Below are 12270 nucleotides of genomic sequence, written 5' to 3' on the forward strand. Positions count from 1 at the left end.
TTTATTTTCCAACCATTTATTTGACATTTATCCATTTTAGTAAAACTGCGGTGCTGCAATTTCTTTACAAATTGTTATAAAAGTATAAAAGTTGATTGCGATTATGGAACAATTAAGCATTGGACCAAATATATAATAAGCGTTATTTCTTATAGATACGCGATTCTTAAATATGCATTCATAAAAATTTTTTCGCAATTTTTTCTAGCTGTTTTAGTCACACAGTTTTTCATTAATAATTTAAGTTATTTTTTAAATTACTAACTTTGCAGTAAAGCTCCTCATTGCAATCATGGAATCATGTTGGAATATGATTTCAGTAATGAGAAATTATATTTTTCACATAATTTATAAAACAAGTTTATATCATTTCTCATTTCAGACATAATCCAATTGAAATGAATGACCGAGTCTTAAAACGAGATAGTACTCGAATGCAATCATTATGACTATATTGTAATGACTTACGACTGCAAGGTACATGAGAGGTAGCACGTTCGTAACATTCGTTACATTACAACATATAATATATCGATGAGCTTTATACTTTCCATATTATAACTATTGCACAATGCATGTGTCGTTTACCGCACAATAGTAAGATATAACGTGAGGTGTGCTGAACTCTTTGTATTTCGCAGTTCATAATTTACAAAGCAGAACATCAGACTGTGAACCGAGTACCATAAAATTACAATAAGCGTTTATCTTACGACCAGGCACACTTTATCACATTCGTAGTGTAAATCCGATACGACTGCAAGACAGAGAACTTGCATTTGTTATAATTTATAATACAATGACTAGAGATACATTAATTGTCAGTGTAAATGTATGAATATGAAAATAACAATAACACAATTCATATATCGCTCATTTTTCTCATTTGTTGTTTTGGTCGTTAACTCGAATGAGCACATTAATACTTAATAGATATTTTGCTTATGGTTCTCATGGTTCCTACGATAATTCTCAAACAAGTTTCTTTAGCTTAGGCATTCTTTTGGGACATTTCTCCACGTGGATGCTCCAGTGACGAGTTTGGCATCTCTCGTCGCAATAGAAGGCTGTCTCGCAGCCCAGACACTTGAACATGGATCCGGCGAGGCCGCAATTAGAGCACGCCAAATTGTTCATAGTCTCCAGAGTGCGATTCACCTTACCCAAATGTGGCGTTTCGCAGTTACGACTCTCCTTCCGCGCGAGTTCCTTAGCGGCCAACGCGCTATTGGGCGTCAAGATCGTAGTGGAATTGTACGTCGACGTAGGCACCGAGGATGCTACCGTCGGCTCCTGCGCGCCGTCATCGAAGATCGCTGTCGACGGCTGAGAATAAGCATCGTCCGTCTTTACGTAAGGTAATCTGTCCAGAATTAAATTTTGTAGTTGATGGTAACTACCACCGTTATGCAGTCGCGAGTCCACATTGACACCGCTAACGGCGCCAACAGATTGCACCTGTTCCTGCGGCAAACGTTCACGATTTGATCTATTAGCCACCATCCGCTGCGAAGATTTGTTATCTATGACACCGCCGATGCCTCCGGATATCATTTCCGTGTCGGTTCTTCTGTACGGTGGTAGCGTATCGCGCTGTCGGCCGAAGGAAGCCGCTGCAACCACCGCAGCGGCTGCCGCCGCAGCAACGACATCCGGGATCATCCTGTTGTTGCCACATTGGCTGTTGCTCGCAGGATAGGCGGCCATGGGAGTGCGTGCCAAAGACTGCTGCGCGGAGGGTTGATGTTGCGGTAACAGAAGAGGCGGCAGACAAGCCGACGCGGTACCGTTTTGCGTAGCAGCAGCCGTCGCCGTCCTCAAACGATCGTAGTTCAAGCCGGCAGTGGCAGCATGCTGATAGCCGCCCGCGGATAAAGTGCCGGAGTACTTAAGGAGATCCGTGGTGCAGTGACGAGACGTCGGCTCCTGAAGATAACGCTTCTCGAGAGCATGCATCTGGCGGAGCGGTGAGGCGCTTGGATCTTGCAACGGACCAATTTGATAGCCGCTTATCGGCGGTGCGGTGGCATGCAGACGAGAATGATAAGGGTAATTGCCGTAGGGACACATCGCCGAGTGATAGCCAAAAGCCGCACCACCATAAGGATCGATCTGCAATGGTAAAGATGATCTATCACGAACAAGATACTTTGTTCTCTAAGCCATTGGTAAATGTAAAATTGATACACTCTACTACACTAACAAATGCATTCTCATTGATTAATCTATGGATTCTCTTATTTTTCTTACCGCATAATTAGGTGGATAGAACTGGGTAACCGAGATAGGTGGACAGATGCCCGGTCTGACTGGAGGCGCAGCCGACAATGTCGCTGCATATAATTGCTGACGATAATGATATTTCTCCTGCCATTCCCTGCTTTCTCTGCTCCCTGTTACGTTGTTTCGAATCGCGTTATTCGATGCACTCGAGCGGACTTTTTGCGCCTCTAGTTCGGGAATCTGTGCCTGGAAGAACAGTCAGTAGAGAATAATTCAGTAACATCGAAGAAACAATTGTTAGCAAAATAATACAACTTACTCGAGCGGTCTCCGTCGTTGGTGCGGTTGGTAAGCTTATTCCAGATTGCAACTTAGATTTCGATTTGGTAGCCTGTTGCTTTGACATTCGCGCCACCCAGTTGCCTAGCGTAGGAAATTGCTCCGTCATGATATGGCTTCCGTCGTTTCGCTGATTAGTATTGTCCTGAGTGGCTTTGTTGCAGTTATTGGGCAGACTAATACATTGATTGCATGAAAAAACAGTTAATTTAAATATATTTGTGTTAATTTAATATATATCTATGTAAATTGAATTCTCTCTTAAAATAGTATAACGCACAAGTTACACTTACACGACACATTGTTGGTTTGAACTACTAACGGTAGATCTAGATTGAGTGAATCCCAGAGGCATTGTTGGATTCAAGGCCGCACTTTGATTCATACTTGATGTCACCTAAAAGGTACAAAATTTATTTTAATTATTTAAATTTATTTAAATTACTTTTTGCGAGAGTAAAAAGAAGTAAAATGAGTGTACGATCATTAATACAATTAATAACAATATGACACGATGGAAAAATTAGTTACTCGCACAATTAAATTATTTATTCTCCTTATAAAAATGTAGCTAATATTTTTAAGGATTTCAACGTTTTACAACAATTTACTTGTGCATTGTGACCATTATTAATTTTAAATAATTTTTGACAGATTACCTTCTGTACGTTCCTTGAATTTTGTATGACGTCCGTGAAAACGACGTTCTCGCGTGCGACAGATGAGCCGTAATAATTCGACTGTAGTTGCAAGATATTAGTCACATTGGCGGCGGGTACTTGCGGCCGTCCAATCATCGGTGACGCTTCCTGTGCATTTGTAACTGTACTCGTGACTACCCTATTTTTGCCATTGATCCTTTCGTCCAAGTTGTAAGTCCCATATTTTGTTTTCCTAGTTTCCTCGATCGACGGATTGGACGGTAGAGCCTCGTTCGATTTCTGCTCCAGTTCCTGTTTCTCACTGGCGACTTGGTTGTTTGCGACGGTTTCCGGAGCCTGTGTCACTTGGAGATGTTCTTGGGCGACAGATCGTTCCTTCGTATCTTTTACATCGTTTCCGTCTATCTCAATGTCCATCATCGAATCTAGAAAGCTGTTCGTCGTTGTCGTTTGTTGATGTTCCTCAATATTGCCAAACGTTTTAGTATCCTCCGGAATTTTCTCCTCGATTTCCAGATTCTTCGGCGAGGGTTGCTCTCCGTCCCACTCCGCCGTGCTATTTTGCGGATCTTCAAACTCGGACGATGAAACCAGGGATATAGCTGGTACCGTTGTAACATCGTCGCGTATTATCGTTTGATTCGTATCATTCACCTTCATTTCTTTCTCAATCGATAAACTCGGCGAGCTGTTGCCTTTGTGCCAGCTTTTGACAACCAAAGTTGGCTTCAAGCACTCGAGAGCAGTCGGCTGGATTGCTATGTAAACTCTGGGTAGCACTGGCGGACTGTTCCTTGCTGCATCAGGCGATTCACATTTCTCGTAGTCGATGGGTGAACGTGGCGATAGTTTTGGCGGGGAGGGGGACGAAGAAACGCTGCTTCTGGATATTCCATTTACCTTTTCAATATAAATATTAATTAGTGCAAATGACATAAGATAATTGATAAAATTGATTTTTTTATATTGTAAATTATCATTATATATTTGGCGTTTTTCTACACATTTCTACAAGTTTCTACAATTTTCTACAAATTTCAATCTATCGAATGTTTTGCAGATCGCGAACTAACGGTCTCCTTCGCAGCAAGAACGTAAGTTTACTTTGACAGTGAGAAGAAAAATTTCACCATCACCACTTGATCCAGTTCTTGCCATTCCTCTTACCTGGGCGACGTTGCTGTCGACAGCGGTTTTCTCAACTGACGTGCGCTCGTTCATCTCGTTCTCGTAATCGAGATCGACGACGACGTCGTCAGTCGTAGGCGGTATCGAGGCAGACAGTTTGCATAACAGCTTGGAGATGTTCTCGATCTGCTTCTCATAACAATTCATCATCTGCCGTAGCCGGGTGCTACGCTGTGGACTCGTGTCAGCAGCGTTATTGCACGCGGCCATCTCCCGTGAGAGCTCCAATGCTTTGCCACGCAGTTCCCGCAGTTTCTGGCGCAACCGGTTGCGACGGTACTTGATCTTGTAGCCATCGCTCTTCGGCGAGGATCGCCGGTTCTTGTCCCGCACGTTGTCCGTCGACGGTTCGAGTTCCTCCTCCGAAGCCACGCTGCCCCAGAAAGAAGTATCGGAGTACCCGGACGAAGATTCCGGACGTGGCGTGGCGCCAGTGACGATGCGATAGTTGGATTCATTTCTCAAATCGGCATTCACCTCGACATTACATTGATATTCGGTAGTGCTTGCTGAGAACAGAAGCAAATTAATAATAATGTGAAGAAATCCACTCTCCAAGTATATTAAGTAAAATTCTTTTTATTCAATTATTGAGAATGAAAAATTTGCTAATTATATTTTTATAGAAGAATTTCTCGATCATCTAAATTAATATCGATAAATTTATTTGTATGATTCCTACAAATTAATGTTAATTAATCATTGAATTAAAAAATATGTATATATATATGTATATATATATATGTATATTATACCTTCGCGCACAATTTTCTTCAGTCTTAAAGGCGGCACGACTTTGTTACAGGTTTCCTTCTTTTCTGCCTCCGATTCCGTTGTCGACACCACAACCGGTGATGAATATCTCTTGTCATCCCACAGCCTCACCATCACGTGTTGCTGCAATTTTCTTTCCTCTTTGTCGACCAAATTGTTGGAACAACTTCTGGAATACTCCTTTAAAATATTCTTGACACATTCTTCGCGAGTATGACCGACGTCGGCTTCGTGGGATTTTTTTCGTTTCTTTATCTCCTTGGTTATTTCTTCCCTGTCCTGATTCTCGCCATTTTTTCTTTTAACGTTGTTGACTTCCTCCGTAATCTGCAATAAAATGCAAAACATCGCCAAATGTCAACAACATTGTATAATTAAAGCTGATTATACTGATTTTTAATTTTCAATTTCAATGCGAGGACATTACTTATTTTTTTATGTTATAGTTAAATTTTAGAGGATGTAATGATGGAACAAATAAAAGTCCATAGTGATGGACCAATATTACTTTGTGAAACCATCCGCTAGTAGTAATTTTAATTCATGCAAATTTTGATTTGCATTGCAGTTTTTATTTATTTATTTTTACACAACGGAGAAATCTTGTGTTTATTAAAAATATAGCAAACTCGAAAATAACTGTTTTTTTTTTTTTGAAGGAATAAAAAAAATTGCCTGATCCTCAGACGAGTTTGCTTATACCTCTACAACATTAGTCATGTCTGGAAGAATGTAGTCCGAGCGATCGATGAACTCATTCGTAAGCATCATTCCGTCTCCGTTTCCATCCTGCTGCTCAAAAGGAAATTCGTTCAGTTCGTTCGTCAACGAGCTGTTCGGAGAGATGTTCGATTGCAACTCGACCACATCCAGATTCGCGGATTTTGACAACTTGAGAAGCGGAGAGCGTGTCTTTCGCAACGTTACTATCGACGCCGCTGACCTCGTTGGCGTCGGCGGCGCTGGTCGGATCGGTAGGGAGCGATTAGGCTGCACGGGAATCACGCAAGGACCACGATCTCTCAGGGCGGTCGCCAGACTGCTGCCTGTGCCACCGCGTTGCAATCTGCTAGAACTGTCGGCTATCATGATGTGAGATTCTGAAAAAAAGCGGAATATATAGGCATGACGGAAAGATACTCGACCTGCCTTAAAAAGGAATCACGTATTAATCAAAGTACCATCAATATTTCTTGTCACGCATCGATCAGTGTAGCTTTCAAAACTTTAAAACATCGTTCAATCTTTCTGAATCTCTGGTCCAATCGACCAATCTCTGGTCTTTCTAGTTTTTTCTTCTTCTTAATTTTAACTTTAATTTTACTTTCAAAATAGGCGCATGTTTGATGATATTATATTGAATGTCGCAATCACATTATCTTCTTGGGAGCTATTTTGAACGAATAAAATGAATATCATTTCGAATAACCTTTCGAATAAATTTGGTCGAGGCAGCAAATGCGAATAATATTTTAATTTACTTCTCTCAATTTAGCACGTACGCATCAAAATTTTTGTTTCCCGAGACGAATGTGTGTTTGGCAAATTTGAAAATATTTTTTATATCGGGGTATTTTTTTCAGATCTTCTGTTTTCTGGAGAATGGCTGTTTTTAATTTACATTTCTCGCACGTAGTTAAGTGTTAAAAGGCGTTGAAATAATAAAAAATTGAAGAAAAGGAGGAGGTTGGAGAACAGTTTATACTATACTTGATTTTCTTGAAGGTAACTATATATACCTATACATTTTATGCGATTGTTTCTATTTATAATGTATACTAAAGATCGATAACGTTACTTAGGTGATACATGACTTTTGCTCTTTATCACGTTCTCACCCGATATCTCCAAACTTTCTTCGGCGTTGTTGAATCGTTTCAAGATGGTCTGCTTCCAAGTAATTGGCTTAGACTCCTCACTGGTCAGATCTACGAGAATTGGAGTGTCCCCGCGTTCCATCGAGGAGGCCGTCATCATGCTCGATGTAGAGACCGTCTCCACACCGTCGACATCATCTTCGTAATAATCTAAATGTTCCGTCAATTCTTCTTCTTGATCGCTCAGATCTCTCTCAATCTTGCATATTTTTGCAACAGCGGCGTCTTTAGCTTGCTGTTGCAATAGCTGACATTCCGCGCAATCCTTGCAGGTGACACACACCTCAACCTCGTCCTCTTCGAGTTCCGTCGAGCTGGAAATTCGCGGACAAGCCGTGCTTTCTTCGATGTTACCCTCGATGTTCTTGCAGAAGAGCTCGACGATATCGCAGGCGAGGGAGTTGGAATGATTCATATTGATAATAGAACGTTCATCGAATTGGGACAAGCGCCTTTCGATACCATTAGACTCGACGTGCGACTGTTTGTTATGGGGCATCATAACTGGACCATCATAAACGGACCAAGGTACGACCGATTGAGTGGATTCATCCTTCATTGAAGGCTTTCTCTCCCGCTGCTTTAGTGCGTCGGCCACGCGTTGGTCGTGCATATTTCGTGTTATTATTGAGTGACACAAGGCTCAAGGACTTTTTCGAAAGTTTGCTAAGTGGCTCGTCGGAACATTTCGTGTTTTAGTTACATTTAGAATTTTTCAGATAAACAGCATCCTTCTCCTTCGCTCATACAGTAATAATTGCAATTGAAAGGGGAGGGGGAGAGTTGAAAGAAGGGTAATTAAGTATTAAAGAGCTAACGGCAGTTTTGGTCGATGAAGTTGAATAAAAAGTCTTGCGACGCAAATAATATATAGGGGGGAACGAAGAGACACTCACTCTTGCGAAAGGGAAGGCAATAATTGCGAAGCTTCGTGCATTACATGTCAACCGTTGTGCATGGTGTTTTTTTTTTCTTTTTTTCGTCAGAAGTCTCCTATCGATTCTTATCGATCGTCTCTCGTACGCACTATGCATTGAGTGTGTCTTTCACTCCGCATTTATGGTAGCAGAACACACGAAAACGGGAGAAATTACGTTTCGCACGCGATGCGCGCCCCTCCTTGTCCCACCTCGTCTTTCTCTTGTCGAACGCACACATGCATTTCTCTTTTTTTTTTCTTGCGCGGAAATTCACGGTCGCACTGAAGATTAAGTTAAAAGCGAACCCTTTGTGAAAGTCGAAAATTGAAAAAAAAGTTTGTACTGAAAACTTTTTCGTTGCAACGTGTATGTGCATGAGATATAATTACCATATAGTCAACTTAACATTGCGAATATAATTGTTGGATGATGCGATAATCAACATTTTAGCAAAATTATTAGCAGCGAACCAGGAAAATGGAAACTAGCTCATAGTTTAAATTATCGATATTTCGTAAAACGTAAAATTTCAGCTATCTATTTTAAATACTTAGTTACATAGTAATTACATATTTACATGAAAAAAACTGATAACAGCATATTTTTCTACTTTTAAAATAATTTCAAATAAAAACAAAATGGAATTTAAAATAGAAATAAAAATGCGTTTTGAAAATTTTCACCATGTTACTTATAAGTTGCATCTTGTATTAATTATATTTATTAAATAACATATCTTTTTCAGGTAAAAAAAAATATGACGGAATTTGTCAGAGATAATTATAGAGAAATGTCAAACGTTACCAACCAAGAGACTTTGTTCTCATTCCTCGAGGTCACGCTCTCAATTTTGATAACGAAAGAAGCACAGGGATGGAAATTACCTTTGCAAATTATCTTCGGCGTCGTTAAATGGACACGGTAAAAATCATGCAAAATTGTGACATCGGGACGACGACATCTACGCAAATATCCACACAGATAAGATGTCATTTAATTTACATTTATAAAATATGTTAATGTCATGTGTATTACACGTTGATGAAATTTTCCTGTATCGAATTGAAGATGTTATACTCCTATGTTTGATGGCTCATGCAGGCTTACTTTTCGATATCGCTTTCTATCGTTGCTTTCTATCGTTAGCATCCGCGACATAATGTATACTCTACACACCGAATCTTACATCACCGCATTACTGCGGCAGGAATCACGTGTCACCCATCTACTCATCCAAGATATCATCCGCAATAAAGCGGAAGAGGACTTCACACTTGTTTTCTCTTTTTCTCTTTTCTGTTATAGGTATACGTCTTCTTTGAGATACAATTTTCGTGTCTTCTTCTCATCCCGCTCTTTTTTCCATTCCAGTTTCCACTAAACTTGCACAAATTTTCACAATCGATGTTATGTCATTTGAAATCTGTTGGAAACTGTTGCAACAGCGGACAGCGAAACTTGTTATCCTTTCATGCAATATCTTGGTGGGTGCGTTGAGCCACAACGGACATCACTCTACGCGTATAAGACGACGGTATTCCCCACGTGTGTCACAGAGCTGTAAAGTAGAACTGTCATGCGAAGGAGCGAGCCGGCCGGCGAAGCGATATAGAACAATATTGTTTTCCCCCCTCTAGTTAACACCATACGCGTGACGCCTCTTTCGGGAGCACTTCGACGCGACAGGCGTATTTCAATTGGCCGTTCAGGACGCGCATCCTCCGGCGCAGACGGAAGGATGCTCGGAGGAGGGACATGCGAGCCGATCACGTTGATGTCTCCACCACTTTTTTTTTTCTTTGGCTTTTCACGCACCTACGCAACGCTATACACATTTTCCAGAATTTATTTTCTACAGGTCGATCGAACCTCGAGAGTTTGAAGATCCTCGTAACTTAAGGGGAGCATCTCTTGCTCCAATTCCGGAGCGAGAGACATCTCTCTCTCTCTCTTTTTCTTTATTGTTTCTGCGAAAAGCAGCGCGCAATCTCGACGTTTATTTAAAACTTCTCGCTCGTAAAATGTATTAGGCCACATTACAGGCAACAGAGCTGCTAACGCTTCACTTATCTGCAGTTTTATGCGGTTGTTCGGTCGCTCAAGGATTAACGATAAGTACGTGACGATAAAAATGCAGCGAGCACCGTTGTAAAACTTGGCGCGCGCCATCTCTTCGTTTTGATTTATGTTTTCTGTAAGTATCAATATAAATACAACTTTACGATCATTTTAAATTAAACTATGGTCATTAATCTCTTTGAAACACAAAAAAAATTAATCATATCGACGTCGAGAGAACTATTATTTTTATTAGATCTGTTTTTACAGAGTTTGGTCGACGGGTTTTGCAAGTGCGCATATGAAACTCGTTCGAGTCGTGACAACAGCATTCCAAGTCGGCAAAGTCGTTCCGACGTCGTCGCTAGAGGAAAAATAAAATAAAATAAAGTAAAATTTCTACGGCTTTTCCCAAGTTGTGGCCGATGCGGGGAGAACTTTTGAGCGCCTCGTCAATACGAGGGGATGAATGCTTCATGCACCCCACGCGGATAATGTTAGCGTGACGCGTATAACCAGGCGGCAGAACCCTTTCGCAGAGAGAAAAGAGGCTCTTTCATAATTTACCGGTCCACTTACAAGTATCTTCTTTGTAGTTCTGCGTTATATAAGCTCGCTTAGTTAATGTACATAGTGCAACCTTGTACCATACCAACTCTATCCCACCTGGCGTCTTCCGCGAAAGTGTCTAGCGTCGTTTCTTTGAGTGGTACTTTCTAGCGACCGTAATATAGTTTCCGAAGAGAGGAGAGGAGGATCCCACTTTTCGATCGCACGCTCGTCCCGAAGGATTACTTACAAAGAGTATCCGCACGGCGCATTACGTCATGGTGCTCCGCATTGATCTCAATTCAGTTTTCAAAACGGGAAAGAGAGAGAGAGAGAGAGAGAGATGCAAGTATATAATTATAATTAGGCTCGGTAGCGACGTCTCAATTTTCCGTGCCTTTAATTAACCGATAATGGGCAATGAGCGACGACAACGAAAATGATAGCGATCGTTTCCTTTGTTGTGACAACGACATTGTACATGTGCGGCGATGTGGCCGATGAATGCTATGTCTATAGATAGATCTTTATAGCGAACGTGTGTCTTTGCTTCGTCAGCGATATCTACGTCCGGGTATATAAGGGTCATCGACATATCCTCCTTTGCGAATATATCGACAAAATCCGGACAAGATCGGTCGGCTCGTGAAGAAATCGCCGAGTCGCCGCGCCGCTCTGTTCCTGGAAGCTCTGCCGGTGTCGATCTATTTGCGCTTGCAATGATATGTGATTGCATGATATGTACACTTATAGAAGCTGGCTATCGATTAAAAAGTTTCGCGGACCCGACAAACCGATTTCGCATTTGGTTATCCTTTAAATTCTTGCGAGCGCGACGTGTCGAGCAACGGCGAAACACTATAACGGAGAACGGGGTAAAGGCGGATAGTTTATTTCCATAATTTGAATTATATCGATCCGTTTAGACATAATTGCCCCTTTGCTAAGCAAGCAGAAGAATAAAGCACTTCGAGAACGTTATTTAACATCGAGAGGCGGAATTTTAATTGAAAATTTACTGAAAACATTGATTTCCATTTTGACAAGGCTGTCTAGATTGCATAAAGTCGTATGGTAATAACTCTTCAATAGATTCTGAATAAAAAACGGCACTTACTCGACAGGCGGAGCTGCTGAACGATCTTTGCTTATCATTCCTCGATGACTGCCATAATCAGACCATCATCTTCCGGACACGTGATATCCTGTCGGGAGATCTGCATACGGTGAATCACGGTGGATCCGCAATCACATCCATCATCTACTTATTCGAATGTTGCTTTTACCTGGATCGCACATCGAAAAGTTCACCTCCGATTGAACGGATGCCTTGGATATTTCACAATCACTTAAGTTACACTTTCACTTAACTAATTTTAATATTTGCAAATTAAAACGGCAAGGTTCGATATTTAATTTCTATTAATCTTTTTTATTCTTCGTTTCAGCGTTTGGCGCTTCGGGGATGGAACAATATATTTTTTTATCCTTAAACCGAGAGTTGCAGAAGATTTCCATTATCGATAATTCGTCACGTTTCACTACTCGCACTTCGAACTGTCCCAAGTGTATAATCTGTAGTGTGTAATTTCATGTCCACGACGCCGATATATCGCGCGCGACGCGACAGACCGATGCGCCGGAGCCGGTGTGCAGCACGCGAGTGTGATCGCCGCGCCG

At 41.2% G+C, this 12270-nt stretch overlaps 1 protein-coding gene across 2 annotated transcripts; it reads right to left on the reverse strand.

Annotated features, from left to right (window-relative positions):
• Positions 1–11842, reverse strand: LOC105195445. Of its 2 annotated transcripts, none has more exons than XM_011160833.3 (9): positions 11708–11842; positions 5889–6286; positions 5168–5513; positions 4392–4921; positions 3222–4124; positions 2856–2959; positions 2543–2738; positions 2251–2469; positions 1–2112 (listed from the first exon to the last, which is right to left on the reverse strand). In XM_011160833.3, the coding sequence occupies exons 2-9, from the start codon at positions 6273–6275 to the stop codon at positions 973–975; spliced, it is 3825 nt and encodes a 1274-aa protein (XP_011159135.1). In that variant the 5' UTR covers positions 6276–6286; positions 11708–11842; the 3' UTR covers positions 1–972. The 2 variants fall into 2 exon arrangements, with proteins under 2 accessions (XP_011159135.1, XP_011159134.1); XM_011160832.3 differs by lacking the exon at positions 11708–11842 and adding an exon at positions 7025–8565.
• Between the last annotated feature and the right edge of the window lie 428 nt (positions 11843–12270).

This window comes from Solenopsis invicta, chromosome 12 (assembly GCF_016802725.1).
Source record: "Solenopsis invicta isolate M01_SB chromosome 12, UNIL_Sinv_3.0, whole genome shotgun sequence".
Classification (NCBI taxonomy): Eukaryota; Metazoa; Arthropoda; class Insecta; order Hymenoptera; family Formicidae; genus Solenopsis; species Solenopsis invicta.